This window comes from Sphaeramia orbicularis, chromosome 7, assembly GCF_902148855.1.
Source record: "Sphaeramia orbicularis chromosome 7, fSphaOr1.1, whole genome shotgun sequence".
NCBI lineage: Eukaryota > Metazoa > Chordata > Actinopteri > Kurtiformes > Apogonidae > Sphaeramia > Sphaeramia orbicularis.
The window spans coordinates 9,683,228-9,700,497 of record NC_043963.1 but is presented as its reverse complement, the minus strand read 5'-3'; the positions used below and the strand labels follow the sequence as shown (position 1 = coordinate 9,700,497).

Below are 17,270 nucleotides of genomic sequence, written 5' to 3'. Positions count from 1 at the left end.
TATAGAAATGAAAATTCAAGAAAGCAAAAAATAATAATACACACTAAAAAAGAAAAAAAAAAAGTCATAAGTCGCTTTTCCATTGGGCATCTGCTCAAAACTTTACCGATATTTATTAAATGTCAAAAAAACAAAAGTGCGTAGTGTCAGTTTTTCCATTAAATCACAAATGCGATGATTTGTTTATTTTTCATCGTGAGATGACACGAGAAGTCATTCCATAAAAATGGTGATGAACGTAAATATGGTGTTGATTTACAGATACATTCATTATTATTATATATTACCCCTCTATCTCGTACTAAACTTAAAAACGATTGGGTTTCCTGGTGTGTCCACACATTCCGCGACATGTTTCTTCTACTTCTTCTTTGCTTGTTGTAACGTACGTCAACATCCGTTTTTTTAATTCACCTGTCTCTAGTTGCGAAAAAAGGTCTTTCCATTACAGTTTTGCGTGATTTACCATTTGCTCTACCCCCGAAAAACCACCTCTTGCCAGCGCAAAAACTTTTAATCGAAAAATGAGACTTTTGGCAAAATTGTTGTTTTTCCATTAGGTAAATTTTTATGCGCAAGTTATATTTGCGCAATTTGAGGATCAAAGAAAAAGCGACTATATTTGAAAAGGAGTGAGAAGAAGCATACTTTATTTCCATCCGTCCAGTTACTCATTTGCGAAGCTGCAACAAGTCGAAACAGTTTGACAAATGTGATTTGCAGCGAAGGGGACTGCATCTCTTGTGGGGGATGACATGTTTACTGTTGCCTGGTATCAAACAGACTTTAGGAGCAGGGTGCTTGTGCAAAGGTTTAAATGATGTGTAAGTAGGCTGAAAACACTGTAGTAAGTATCTGTGGTGTAATTGCTCCCATTTGGCCAGCTTGAGAAACGGATCCCTTGACAGCTTAATGCGGTGGAAGTTGGTGCGCACATGGCCCATCTGGTTCTCTGTTTTTACCCAGAGGTACGAATTGAAAATGGGCCGCTATGTGGAGTAAACACCCTTAAAGACAAACTCACCGGCACCTTTTTATACATATATATATATATATATATATATATATAGATGGCTACGGGCTCGTGCTCACCGTTAATAATCCCTATGAATTCAGGAGGGCGCATAAAGGCCGACGCTGTACGGCAGAATCGAAAAGAATAGCCTCTCAGTTTTCACAGCAGATTCCTCAGCAGATAAATGTCACTTTCCCATTCATGGTGGGCCTCATTAGTTTAGGAAATACAAACTTTAATATGTCAGCTCTAATAAGGGCCGCTGGTGTTGTGACAACAGCCAAACAACACACCTAGTGTTAAAGGGCAGATGGGGAGGATAGGGAGCAGGAAAAGGGAGGTTAAGATATGCCGTGTGTCTGCACTTGAGGAAGTTTTATAGGCCTAATTTCACTCAACTTAGACTCTCCCTCCCCGCCTGGAACGGCTCTGAAAACAGTCTGCATCTCGTCTTTGATCCCCCCGCTCGCCGTCAATGGGCTTCAGAGAGAGCGAGAGAAAGACACCGACAGACAGACGGAGAGGGACTCTGGGTTGCCATTATACGTGAAATACCCCCTCGTTGCAAACGGAGCAGCCCCATCTCTTCATCATTCCCCCACTTCCTTCATTTCCTCTGGCAGACACTGGGAGCATTCTACCACCCATCTGCCCCCAGTAAATATTGCTTGAAGGCTTAATTACACACACATTCACAGACACACACAGACGGTCTCGGCCAAATTTCCTGCAACGCTGAAGCGGAGAATTAACGTCAAATCTGTGGGGCATTCATTCATCAGGGTGTGTGTGTTTGTATGTGTGTGTGTGTGGTGTTATGTTTGCTTCTGTGTGTTTTTGTGACCTCTCCGTCCATTATTTTGTCCCTCTGGTCACATTTGGAGCTCAGAGAGTGAGTGTGATGAACCGTGAACGCTCTTAACGTTACAGACACCACACAGGAATCAATAATGTCTTTTGATAAACTTCTTTCTGAATTCAGAGTTTGTTATTCGGTGCTTATTTCTTCCATCTTATTTGGTTATAAACAGACGTCTTTTTCTTCTCTTAGCAGATGATGAACGACCATGAAGACTCCTCCCCTGACAGCTGCATCAAAAAGGTAGGACTGTTACACCTTTTTTGCACCGCCCTCACCCTGACAACTATCCTTCTGTATTTCCTTCTGTATTGAAGGTTCAAGAGTTTCGTTTTCTGTCCATATAAACATCTTTAATCTCACATCTGCTGGTTCTTCTTCAGCACATACACATGTTTCTTTAACCCATAAAGACCCAAAGCTACTTTTAGGTCAATTCCCAAATGAATGTTTCCTCTAGATTTACCTTTTCTTGAGTGATTTATCTCTATTTAATAATAATAATAATAATAATAATAATAATAATAATAATAATAATAATAATAATAATAATAATAATAATAATAATAATAATATCAGTAAATTGCATTTATAAAGCACTTTTCATTCGGCAGAATCTCAATGTGCTACAGTATGATGGTGTATTAGGGCCACATAAGAAAATAAAAACACTTAATAAAGTTGAATAAAGTTGTTATATTTTGAGAATAAAGTCATTAAATAATGAGAATAAAGTCATAGTTTAAAAAAACGTATTATTTAACGAGAATAAAGTTGTTATATTTCAAGAATAAAATCAATATATAATGAGAATAAAGTCGTATTTTAAAAAAACTCATTATTTAACAAGAATAAAGTCATAATATAATGAGAATAAAGTTGTAGTTTTAAAAAAACCTTATTATTTAACAAGAGTAAAGTCATAATATAATGAGAATAAAGCAGCAGTTTAAAAAAAAAACCCTCATTATTTAATAAGAATAAAGTCATATAATGAGAATAAAGTCATAGCCAGTCATCAAATAATGGAGAAATTGGAACATTTTGTGAAGTTATACTTTCATTTGGGGTTTTATGTACAAAGGCCAAATACTGAGTCTGTCCCACCAGCAACACATTATCATTAGTCTCAGAACTTTGACGTGAATTTGCACACGTTTGGGTTTGTTTTGTCGTAAGAACCAAACTGATTTGTAGCAAATTGCCTCTTTTGGTGAAGAGAAACTGACGAAGTGGTCGGCTGCAGAGCTACCGGTGGTTATACCAGAGCTATGGGTTTGTTGTTTCTGAAGAAACTGAGGATTTTACTCCGAGTTTTGGAGTCCAACAGAAGTGAAAGTTGCTGCTTCGCTTGTTGTGTTCGCTGTGAAACCGGAAACTCTGTTGAATTTTCAAAATATTACGACTTTAATCTCATAAAAGTACGACTTTATTCTCGTTAAATAACGAGTTTTTTAAAACTACGACTTTATTCTCATATTATGACTTGATTCTCAAAATATAAGGACTTTATTCTCGTAGTGACAAGCATTTTTATTTTCTTATGTGGCCCTAATACAACGTTGTACTACAGAGAGAGGACAGTCCAACAAAATATAAAATACAATATCAGGAATGAAGACTAAGCCAATGAAACAAATATATTATCCTCTGTCTGTTTGTGTTTTTTTTAGGTGAAAATCAAGCATTTCCTGATATTTAATTCACTGATCATGTAGATGTTCATGAAATCTCAGATTAAAGTTGAGGGTTATTATAATAGAAACAGAGAAAACTGACTGAAAAGGTGAGTTTTTCAGCAAAGATTTCAATAATTGAACGCAAAAATAAGCATCTACAACCGCTGTCATTGATCCAGCTCCATGGGTCTTATTGGTAAATCAATGTTGTAGAAGATGACGGTGTTTCCATGGTAACTATGGACCCTCTGAATCTCCAAATGGATCATATCTGATGACCATGAAAAGCCAACAAACTGTATTTTACATCAATTATTTACATGTATTGATAGGTTTAGTGTTTTAGAAGTTATTAAACATTTTTGATCAATAGATGTTTTTGGTCACCTGTGGGTTTTTTTGGGTCTTTATGGGTTAAATACATGACATTTTATTATCGCAGGTAATTTTACACATCCATCCAGTTGCAACTCCATGGATCATCAGTGTAGCCAATCATAAAATCTGATTATCTGACTTTTTCGGTTCTGATGCAGCTTCCTTTCACTCTCTGTAACACAACATAAAACAGACAAACACATAAGGAAACACAAACTACTCTTTTTATTTAATTTCTTCAAGAATCATGCGCTGTTATGGAACGTGTTTGCTTTGAAATGCACATCTTGTTCTACTTTTCTATATTTTACTAAAGTTATAGTACAGTCTGTGTTGTTTTTACCTACAAATGTACTGCATATCAGTTCCAAATCTTAGTTCCTCATCTCTTTGATTGCTAATAATTTCTACTAACCCTGCAAAGAAAAACATATCAGTCAGTTCTGTTTATTAGAGAAAAAAAAAATGCATTTTTCAGCCCTGTATTTGCTAAAACATCTGCATAATTATACAAAAAACATGACTTTGTGGACATTTAATCAAGCACTTAGAATTAAATATTAGCAAATAGTAGAATTATACATTTTTAGAGCTTTCCTCATAAGATTTTGCAAAGCGTACATGTGTAGTGTTACTGTGTGTAGTAAAAGTCATACTTAGTTATAATTCATCTATTTGTAGCTGCATTTATTGGAAAGTTTAAAAGACCTAGAACTATTTTTGTGGCAACTTAGTGATTTATCACCATTTATTAGAATATTTTCCTCAACATTTTTCATTTTTCAGCAATAATCTGATATTTTCCTATGTTTAATTAATTGATTATGTAGATATACGAGTAAGAGTCAGTGTAAATTCAAATGCTATTGTATCAAAACAGAGAAAACTGAATAAAAAGTGGCTTTTTCAGCAAAATATATCATTAACACAACATAAAACCAACCACTATCACTTGTCAAACTGTGGGTTTTGCTGGTGAATCAATGTTGTAGAAGATGACGGTGTTTCCATGGTAACTACGGAGCCTCTGAACGTCCAAATGGCTCATATCTGATGACCATGAAAAGATGATAAACTGTATTTTTCACCAGTTATTTACATGTATTAATAGAATTAGTGGATTTGTTAAACATTTAGAGGTTTTTGAGGTTTTCTTACTTATCGTCCACTTTTATTAATAAATCCTAGCATCTGCCGTCCATCGAATCCTGCGTTTATTCCGCCAAAAGCCCCGACACTTGCACAGGCTCCGACCGACACGTCCCATTGACCAGTCACTGACCACTTTATGAGGTGATAAATTTATTGAAGAGGTTGGGCAGTTTGCTTTTACAGCCAGTGTCGCCGGGTCAAGACAGGACAGCCGGAGAGTTCATGTCCATCTAATGGTCCATGAAAGAACAATGGCTGCAGCAGAGTGGACGCTTTCCCTGAGAACTGTCGAAGGCACGGAAGGGTGACCATCGAGTCGATGGCACTGCAGCTGAAACCAAATCAATGGTGCTAAATTATGATTTGTTGTAGTAAGTGATGACAGGTTTTATCAGAGTTGAGCTGCTTTTTAGCGCAATGACCAATAAGCCATGAGCTGTTGGGAAGACGCTGAGTTTTCTGAGGCTACGGTCAGACTGCAGACAAATACGGCCCAAATCAGATTTTTTAGCCCATATGTGACCTGTATCCGATCTGTTAAAGACAGTTTGAACAGCACTAATCCGACCCAGGCCACTTCTACATTTGGTCCTAAATCTGATATATATCTGATATTTTGCAATGCGACTTAAGTCTGAACAGCCAGGTTACATATATCCGACCTTTAGTTTTAGTTTAGTTTTATTTCGAGCACATAGAATAACAAAGAAACATACAACATGGTCAAACAAAATTTTTCGGCAACCAAAAAGGAATGGGTAGAAGTATAACTTATAAACTCCCATCTCCATTTTACAAACTAATTATTAACTCAATTCCACTTCCTAATGCTTTGTTAACACTTTATTTTTCTGTATATTTTTCCAATAACGCAAAAGCATCCATACAAACCATTCACATACACTTTTTTAGTCACCTCACACACAATCAGATTTGCATAATCAACCGTTTTTAATATGAACTATAATATTTATATGCACTTCAAATATTTACTATAAATACAGTCACCTTTACGTCATTGAAATGTGACAAATGTCTCAATTCTGCGTCCCAGGAGGAGAAGCGGCGCAAATAGTATATTTATTTCCTTAAACACAGTGTGTGGTCACATATTACGTCGGAACCTTTTTTGCGCATGCGGGTCTCTTCGGGGTCTCATTCAGTTCATACTCAAAACTGATAGAAGTCGCATTTAATGTGTAATATGAACAAGCACACAAAAAAATCAGATTGCACCAAAAAATCCAAATTGTGCAGTAAGACCAGCTGTATGAATGTAGTCTTCGTTAACAATTTCTTCAATGACCTTGAAAATTCGTGAACCTACTGATCTGATTCATTTCAAATGTTATATATAGCTTCCTTGCAACAATGTCTACAAACTTTGTTCATAGCTTTGAGAAATTCAGATTTTTTTTATTTTTTTTTACGAATTTTTGAAATATTGTCCATATTTTGATGACGTATAACATGGAAATGGTTACAGATATTAATATAGTTACTATTGAGCACTGATCGTAAGTCATATATGGACTTTCATTTGGGTCCATGACCTTTGACCATGAGTGACCTTGAAGGGTCAAACTCGAGGTCATCAGTTTCTACATTTCAACTATCTTCTCCGAAATTGCTGGTTGGACTCCTTTTAAGTTTTATATGTATCTTCTTTGGGTCAATGTCTACAAAGTTTGTTCATAGCTTTGAGAAATTCAGATTTTTGCCTTTTTAAATATTGAAAAATTTGCTTTTATTTTTAATGGGCCATGTTTTGATGGTTTATAACATGTAAATAGTTATAGATATCAATATAGTTACTATTGAGCACTGATAGGAAGTCATATATGGACTTTCATGTGGTACCATGAACTTTGACCTTGAGCGACCTTGAAGAGTCAAACTCAAGGTCATCAATGTCTACATTTCAGCAGTCTTCTTCTCTGAAACTATTGGTCGGATTCATTTCAAATGTTTTATGTATCTTCCTTGGGATTATTTCTATAACGTTTGCTCACAGTTTTGAGAAATTCAGATTTTTTTTATTTTTGACAAATTTCTGAAATATAAAACACTTGCCTTTCCTTATCATGGTCCGTATTTTAATGGTTTATGACATGTAAATGGTTACAGATATCAATATAGTTCCTACTGAGCACTGATTGAAGTCATATATGGACTTTGACTGAATTAGTTGAGTTCTCCTCCAGTGAAAGTACCACCCACTTCTATTGGGAGATTGATCTTCTGTGTCCAGACCACAAGACTCTAACATAGAACAGAACATAGCAACCTCACAAGTTCAACTTCTTATTGATTCTTGATAGAACATTCCAGTGAGATGCAGGGGCATTGGTCTTATTTTTGCAGAATATCAGCAGTATTTGACTGATATCCCCTTCAGCAGCGTTCAGTACCATCATGGTGAATGCGAGTGAGCTTTTACATGGACGTTTGTCAGCATGTCCCGGTTCTATTGATGCTGATTGACAGGAACAAGGTCAAAACTATCATCATTTGTCACGCTGATATGTTGTGATCTGCCGTAGATTTAGCTATCAGAGAAATTAGAACTGAGACGGCGGCGTTGTCTCCAGACTTGGTACTCGCCCTGTGTCTTATCTCATGTGACAGCTTGATCCAAACAACAGAAGCAGAACTAATGGCGGACCGCTCTTCCACGCAAGTCCGGCCTTCTCTAATGAAAGCCGCATGTGAAAGAGAGACTAGATGTGTGATTGTAATCCAGACTCCGTCACCATAGCGACGGCTGTTTCACGAAACACCCCACCCCCGTTGGCATCATTGAAAATTATGACCACTTTGGCCATTAGAAAAACAAAATCACTTAAACGTCCTAATTTGCATTTCAGGTCAAAGGTTATGTTGCTGTACCCTCTATAAACAGGCTGGCATGCAAATTACTGACTGCCTGGTTGATGTGAAATCCTACATTAGTCAGTGAGCTTATTTTAAGAGTTGACCGCAGGTGGTTTGGGCCGTTCCCTGTTCCCCACATGTTCGTACAATGTGGAAAAACCTCGCCGGTTTTATAAACTACCTAACCACCTTCCACATAAGAGTGCAGGCCCCTGTGTAGTCCACTCCACACACACATACACATAAATACACTTCACACGGTGATACACACAGATGACAGAACACAGACGCACTTTACGCTTACCTGTACTCAGTATATACACACACACACATACACACACACACATATATCGGCCACATCTCATTATGCAGAGTGTGAGTTGCGGTGGGCCCTCATCGGGCGGTGGCAGACCACATGCCTGTTATGAATATGAATGAAATTATGCATGAGCCATTCCTTATGACATGACTCATTCATCCACAACGTGCAGTCACACACATCACACACACACTCTGGCTTCTCCTGCCTCGACCATGTCATTACCATCGCCACGCTCGATTAAAGCAGAATGTTAATTAAGTTGTATCTTGTGAGTAAACTAGTTTCCTGCTGAAAGGTGCAAGTGTGTGTGTGTGTGTGTGTGTGTGTGTGTGTTTCACAGCGGCTGTTATTAGTTCTTAGCTCCGTGTTACATTAAACAGATGTGCCGTGCAGTGGCAGGAGAAGGATTCAGATCCTTTACTTGAGTGAAAGTACCGAAACCATGCTGTGAAAATACTCCAGTGTGAGTAAAAGGTCTGAGTTCAAAGCCTCGTTTAAGTAAAAGTATCGAAGTAATATCAGAAAATGCAGGAAAAGTACGAAAAAAGGTACTTAAAGTGCAATAAAATGGTCCCTGTCAAGGTTTTACTATTGCATAGTTGCGGAAAATGTTAGTAGACCATCAAAAACAATGGTTATGCAGTCAAGTATTAACTCCTGTGTGTATCATGTGACTAAAACAGACTATATTGTACGAATATTTATGTAGCTCTGTCGTTAGGATCCCCATTTGTGACCACTGCAGTAACACCTATTCATCACAAAGACATTCGTTATTGACAACATCTGACAATAAATGAACAAATAAATGCAAGTGCAGTGTTGAGTTCCTGCACTAATTCATATCAGAGAAACAAACGAAACAAGACGTTCAAACATTTGATTTGATGGACAACTAATAATAAATAAACTAAAATAATACGCAAACTAAACAAAAGCAACCTCATTAGAATAGGTGATTATATATATATATATATATATATATATATATATATATATATATATATATATATATATATATATATATATATATATATATATATATATATATATACAGTCACGGAAAAAAGTGATTAGACCATCAAAAGTCCTCAAAAACAATGGTTATGCAATCCACTACTAACTCCTGTGTGTATCATGTGACTAAAACAGACAAAAATGAAAACATGGAATGTCTAAAAGCACTGTTTTTGTCCGTACAATGCCATAGATATTGATGTAAGAACTGAAGTGATTTTGGTTATTATCAAGAAAACATGGAAAATGGATAGATATCAGCTCTGAAATTAAACTACTATGAGCTATTTTTGTTGTTCTCATTATATTTGTCCAAACAAATGGACCTGTAGTTGTACCAGGCATTAAAATGAACAAGAAATTGAAGAAAACCCAGGGTGGTCTAAGAATTTTTTCCGCGACTGAATGTTTACGTTGCATGTCACTGCTACGGATACTCATTTCAAATACTTTATATACTTTTACAGATTCAGATTCAAGTTTATTTGTCATTTCAGCATATAAAAAAAAAAATAAAAAAATACACAAATGAAATATTGTACTCAGGTCCCCGACTGTCAGCAGCATTTAGTAAAAATAGTATAAGTTACTGATAAAGTAATATAAATAATAAAATACTGATATAAAAAATAACAATAACAATAACACCCCCCCTAAAAATTACTTATGAATAACTATAAAAAGTTTTATTTATAAAGTGCACAGCAATAAAGTGCCAATTTTTCAGAGTTTAATCTACAGCAATGCATAATAAAAACAATTATAAATAATAATTTGAACACAGTAATACCACCTGGTCCTGTTTATTCAGGCAGACAAATCGATAATGAAATGGTAAAAGGGAGTTCAGATGTTACAAATCTTCTTCGTTTCGTCTAAACAGGTTGGTGGTCCTAATGCCGGGTCATAAGACATCTCTTAAATCCACATAGATCCTTCAATGCAGTTCTATTTTAATCCTTAAAGACCTACATCTCTGTTTGTGGTGACTTCAACACGATAAAGGGTTAAGATCATCAGGAAACGACTGCATTTGTGCACATTTTCCAGCAAATCCAAGAGGCTTTTTAACCCATAAAGACCCAAAGTGCAACTGGCAACCAAAACCATCTACTCATCTATAATATTTTATAACTTCTGAACCATGAATCCTATCAATACATGTTAATAATTGGTGTAAAATGCAGTTATTCATCTTTTCATGGTCAACAGATATGACCCATTTGGATGTTCACGGGCTCCCATAGTTACCATGGAAACATTATCATCTTCTACAACATCGATTCACCAGTAAAACCCATGGAGTTGGATCAACGACAGTGGATGGACACACACTGGTTTTTACATTCAGTTACTGATATATTTAAGGAGAAAGTCACTTTTTCTTCAGTTTCTTCTGTTTCTGATATGATAATCCTCAACATTAATCTAAGCTTCTACGAACATCTACATGATCAGTAAATTAAATACACGAAAATACATGGTTTTCACTGAAAAAATACAAAATACAGAGGATAATATTTTAATAAACGGTGATAAATCATTTAAGAAAGGTGAAATCTAGAGAAAAATATATTTGGGAACTGCCACAAAAGTAATAATGGGTTAAATGAGACCTTTTATTGAACAGGAAATGACAAAAAAAGTGTAACATTTGCTATTGAGATGCACTAGAGAAGATAAAGAATAGAACAGAATAGAATAGAATAGAATAGAATAGAATAGAATAGAATAGAATAGAATAGAATAGAATAGGCTTTATTGTCATTGTACTTCAAATTACAACAAAATTGGTTCAGGATGCTCTTACCAAAGTACAACAAATACATAGCAATAAATATAAATATAAAAGCACACAGTGTAAAAACAATAAAATACGGTATTCTGGAAAATTATAGACTCTCTCTTACCCATGCATCCTTTATATATTGCACATGTTATTGTTCAAGAGCCTGGTGGTACAGGGATAAAAATTGTTTCGGAGTCTGTTTGTGCTTTGCCTCAAAACCCTGTACCTGGGTGCATAAAACATGCATAAAAATGAAATACATCTGAAGTACTGACAGTGAAAGTCCTGCTGAGCACCTTGAATAAAGTTATAAGCATTGGAAAACGGTGGGAAAACAGTTTAATTCATAGGTTCTGATGTGGAGCATGTGTGACCTCATCAGAACATCTCAACTTCTTTAATTTATGCCTCTTTCACACCCTTTTTTTTGCGTTACATTCCCATACACCAGTCGTTTCCTACTCGACTTCGGTCCCCGTTGACATCGTTTGCTAAACAGCGCCGTTTGTTTTTATGTCCATTAAAAGTTTTTGCTTCATAGAGTTTATGACTTGGGACAGCCGCAAACTGCTTTGAGAGTCAACTCAACTAATGTTATGGTAATTCTACAGTCATCTTAAAGTTATTCTAGAAAGAAACGGTCACCCTTTCCACGTACTGACGCACTCGGATGACCGCAAACGTAGGTTCGTTCTGTGCAACTGAGTCAAGTCTGAGAATGGCATGAAAGCAAACAGTGACGGCGCTGACCCTCCCTCTCTCTAAGTGGGGGGTACGGGGAGAGTCAGGGTTAAGGCGAGGGATAAAACAGAAGCAAAGATGTTATTGTAGCTTCTCCAGCCCACTTACTAAAAGCTGCCCAGAGCTTATAGCTGTATGTGTGGGAGGTGGAAGGCCTTGGATTCATATCCCTGCACTTGCTTAGCTGTGGATCCGAGCGTATTGGTTTACACCTGCGCAAAAAAGCACGTTTGCACAAATACACATGCATCTACACACAGAATATAGATGTACACTATATGGACAGAAGTATTTGGACACGTTGAATTCAGGTGTTTCTTTTCTAACAGGGGTCTGGGATAAGAAATAATAATGACAAATGTTATAATATAGTTTTATATTGGGATAAATATCATTGCATTGGTTAGTTTGTTTTAAATTGTTATATTTGACGGTTTTTACTTGGTTTCTCTCAACATTGATTTTGGGGTTTTTTTTTTTATCTTTTTTTTATCCATGACTGTGAGTTTATTTTATTTTTATTTTCTGGAACTTTTTATTCAGATATTTTCATTTTTCCACCAAACAGAATATTCTCTGACATATGACCCTATGAATTAAAGCCCAGGTTAATGGAATACAATAGAAATACCACATCACATGGAAAACTAGAAAAGTACTTGGAGAGCACAGACCTCCGCCAAGGCAGATCAGCCCCCCCACACCACCCCCTGATCACCACCAAAATTTAATCGTTTGTTCCTTGTGCCAGTATCAACATTTCCTGAAAATTTCATCCAAATCCGTCCATAACTTTTGGACTTTTCTTGCTAACAGACAGACAAACAAACAGACAAACCCCGATGAAAACATAACCTCCGCCGTTACACTTGGCGGAGGTAATAATACACACAAAAAAAAGAGAAAAAAAAGGGTCATGTTCAAAACGGAGTGAGAAGAAGCATACTTTATTTCCATCCGTCCGGCTACTCATTTGCGAAGCTGCAACGAGTCGAAACAGTTTGACAAATGTGATTTGTAGCGAGTCATATTCGTATCCTTGTGCCAGTATCAACATTTTCAGAAAATTTCATCAAAATCCACCCACAACTTTTTGAGTTATCTTGCTAACAGACAAACAAACAAAAAAATCTGTAAGAAATCAATATTTCCTTAAAGTTTAATGGGAGATTTTTCTTCCTTAGTGAGATGTGAAGAAAGTAGATGGTTAGTTGTGGTAGAAAATTATCATTTACAGTCAGAGCATGAAAATATTTTAGAAGTGTAGAGGTAGAACATTTAAAATCATAGTTATGGATAAAAAAAAAAAAAAAAAAAAAACTAAATCAATGTTGGGAGAAATTAAGTAAAAACCATCTCTGAGACATTTTAGAAGCAAAGATAATTTAAACCAAACTAACCAATGCAATGGTTTGCAAGGACATTTGTGGTTATTGTTTTGTATCCCAGACCCCTGTTAGAAAAGAAACACCTGAATACAACATGTCCGTATATATAAATATATATATATAAAGCTGTGCTATCTGGATCTGAATCCCCTGTGTGCTTACTCCATCTATCCTCTTCCACTGGTGTTATCCCTCTTTCTCAGCAGACAGGACGGTGTTGTTGGAGCTCTAGATCTCTATCTGAAGCTAATAGCGATAGGATCAGGGATTGTTTGGTTTGGTCTGGTCCAGCCATACAAAACAGGCCTATATGTCTGTTTAGCTGTCTAGGCCCTCCTTAAGCATGTGTATTCACATTCAGCACATATACACTGTGTGTGTGTGAGTTAAAAGGCTATCAGAGGACTTGTGTTTCTTTTTGGATTTAACCGTGGAAGCCGATAGGAGGAGGTGTGTGTGTGTGGGGGGAGCCGCAGAAGACAGTCTACGCTCTGTGCATGTGTATGTATTTGTGCGTCTGAGTGTTAATCCTCGTCTTCAGAAGAGCGCTGCTGTCCATCTCGACGTGTGTAAACACCGCAGCAGATCAAATGGCAGATAATGACTTCCAGATAGACACCCTCCATTCAACCAGCGCAGAAAATCAATGAGCACTGATTGCTTTTTTCCCAAGACGGTCCTCTTCCCCTGAAGGCTACTATCTATCTCCCACTCGTTCTCTACATTTCTCTGTCTGTCTCTCTTTCTCTGAGCTCTATTCATTCACCTCTCAATAACACGGAGATTGAATCAGTTCACACCGCCTTTCACAGGGGATTTATGCAGAAGAATATCTGTGTAAGACGATCAGGACCTTCTTGGCCTGTTTGTGTCAGTGCTCCTCACGCTGTCATAGTTACAAACCCTGAAGTAAAAAGAAAATATGTCAGTTTTATGAGTTCGCAGGCCGACGGGACAGGAGATACTGTGAAGGCTTTGTCGTCATCGTCTTCATTAGCAATTTCTTTTTTTAAATTTACTTGTCTTGTCCGGCATCATAACAGCAGAATGGTGGTCTGGCTGCTTTTTTACGCTGAATGAATTCGCTTTGCTAAGGGGAGCTTCATAACATGTATGAGACTCCCCTTGATATTTCCACTGTCTTTATTTAGGGTTTGTTGAACCACATTTTGATGCCAGACCTGACAGGAAGGAACAAGGGGAAGGAGAATTGCTTCAATAGGAAGTTCTTCAAACATTATCTACAAAACTACTGGTGGGATTCATTTTAAATGTTATATGTAGCTTCCTTGCAACTCCATTTCAAGGGGTAGTGCCAAGTGCAAGGGCTGAGGGGTACAGGTAAGGGTAAGGGGTAGGGCAGGGGTGTCAAACATGTGGCCCTGGGCCCAACACTGGCTCGCCAAAGGTTCCAATCCGGCCCGCAGGATGAATTAGTCAAATACAAAAATTACACTGAAGATATAAACAATCAAAGATGTTAAAATAATTTTAGTTCAGTTCAATCTAAAGTGGGTCAGACCAGTAAAATACTGTCATAATAAACTATAAATAATGAAAACCACTTTTTTTTTTTGTTTTAGTGTAAAAAAAAGGTAAAATTACACAAAAATGTTTACATTTAGAGACTAGCCTTTTACAAAAAATGTGAACAGCCTGAAATGTCTTAAGAGAATTAAGTGTAATTGTAACAATATTCTTCCTTTTATTAAATGTTTTGTGTTTTTGGAGATCCACTGTGATCTGTAAGTGGTAATGAACATGTGGAAATGAGAAGCTGAAGCCAAATAATGGCATAAATTGTTAAAATTGCACTTTTTTTTCATAATAAATTTTATTTTGTTCATGGTTGTTCATGTTTTTCACAATTTTTTGAAGATGTAAACATTTTGGTAGTATAATTTTACTTTTTTCACTCTAAAACATAGAAGTTAGACATGCAAAGTTTGGAATTGATATTTATTTATTCTATGCTATTATTTTACTTGTCCAGCCCACTTCAGGTCCCTGAACTAGGTCATTTTCACTTGTTCCATTGGCAGATTTTTTGCTTGAATTACACAAAAAAAATCTTGAATTAAGCAAAACAAAATCTGCCAATGGAACAAGTGACAATTATCTTGGTTTAGATTTCTTGAAATAAGATTTTCCAGATCTGTTGCCTAAAAATAAGTTATTATATCTCACTTACAAGTTACTCTTTAGGTGATTATGTCTTACTTCAAGTGTGATGAGATATTTGGACTAAAAATGAGAAAAATACACTTGATAAGAGTTTGATTTTTGCAGTGTGAACGTATCCGCCGTGTTGCAGATGCAGCTTTCGTTGCAAATGGAAAAATGACAGGGGCTGCGATGACCTCTGACCTATAAGTAGATTTTTCCCACTCATGCTGAAAGACTCAGGAGCCCACTGGGGGTCAGCTGTGGGTGTGTACGTCCATGCGCTTGTGTGTGAATATCTTTTCCATATCGAGCTCGGGAATTGAGTCTCTAAATACGCCGGTTAAATGACCCCAAGTGTATGAGGGCTATTATGTGGACAGAGGGAGGCTCATGGGTCACAGAAGTGATCCGATGCTCCGGGCCATAGTTTACCCCCTGCCAACAGCACCGCACCGCACCCCCACTCCTCCATCCCACCCCCTGCTTAAATAGCTTCATGATTGATTGATAATTATGATAATTTGTTTGAAATGATTATCTGGATATTATAATCACTGCCACCCCGGTGCGCCACGGGGGCAAGTCATTTTTCATAACGCTGAACGTCACCAATGCCCCCCGGTTCCAGGGTGTTTTTGTATGGGTGTGGGTGTGAATGCCCGGGGCTTGGCAGTGGGCTCCCCTGGGCCGTGACTCCACTGTGGAGTGATGAGCCCAAAGAGCACAAAGAGCAGGAAATGGACTCAACGCTCACTCACAGATGGACACGGAGCAGAGAGCAGGCCCACAGCGCTGAGTGTCCACATGGAAACTGACAGACTGTACGCTCATGCACGTGTACAGGTCATGTTTACAATACAACTGTTCATTTACAGTGGCGGAAATAATTATTAAACCAGTGGTTCCCAACCTTTTTTGGCTCGTGACCCCATTGTAACATCACAAATTTCTGGCGACCCCAGACATTCAAAACAGATATATATATTTTTTTGTTTTTGCTAAAATTAATTGGTTTTTAGATTATGTAATAGTTTGCTCTACTATGTTGCAAATAAACATTAATTTTAGATGACATTTAGTCTATATAATGTATATTTTTATGGACGGAGGCAGAAAAGCCAGGTGTAGATTACTGCATAAAGTGAGAATTTTAATTTCCTTGGTCAGGATATGCACAGTCAGTCCAGCTTGGATTTACAAGGCTGACAATTAATACTGAACAAACAAGAACTCAAACTATGAATTATGAAAGAGCTGCAGCATCTGAAACCAACTACAATGAACATTTGACAGATAAACAGAACCACAGTGCTTCAGTTTCAGACTCACAGTTTGTCATGTCTTTTATGGATTGGGATTGTCTCTCTCAATTTATCATATACTTTTTATTAGCAAGTTTTTTTTTTTTTGTTTTTTTTTTATCAATTGTTAGAAATTTCAGACAACCCCATTTGAATTCCAGGCGACCCCACATAGGGTCCAGACCCCAAGGTTGAAAAACACTGTATTAGACCATCGGAAGTCATCAAAAACAGTGGTTATGCAATCAGGTATGCAGTAGAAAACAGTAGTCACTTTTCCATCGGACACATGTGCAAAACTTTACCGATATTTAATAAATGTCAAAAAAATAGAAGTGTTTTAATGTCAGTTTTTCCATTAAATCACAAATGCGATGATTTGTTTACTTATTATCACGAAATTACACAAGAAGTCATTCCATAAACATGGAACACTCTTAATCTGAGTCATCCCAAATTAATGAATTTTCAATCAAATTTTGGGGCCAAAAATGGGACCAAAATTGGGACATGAAAAGCTACCTAGGCGTCAGTGCATTTGATCTGAAAACATGGCTGTAAATGGTCTTATATAGCACTATTAATAAAG

At 36.9% G+C, this 17,270-nt stretch overlaps 1 protein-coding gene across 5 annotated transcripts in view; it reads left to right on the top strand.

The window, feature by feature from the left end:
• LOC115422366 (PR domain containing 16) overlaps positions 1-17,270 on the top strand; it is a 486,977-nt gene that overhangs the window by 249,730 nt on the left and 219,977 nt on the right. For 4 of the 5 annotated variants that reach the window (XM_030138668.1, XM_030138666.1, XM_030138665.1 and 1 more), the window contains exon 3: positions 2,067-2,117. In XM_030138668.1, coding sequence (XP_029994528.1) covers positions 2,067-2,117 — 51 coding nt within the window. The remainder of the gene's footprint in view (positions 1-2,066; positions 2,118-17,270) is intronic. The other variant, XM_030138664.1, reaches the window with a different exon arrangement.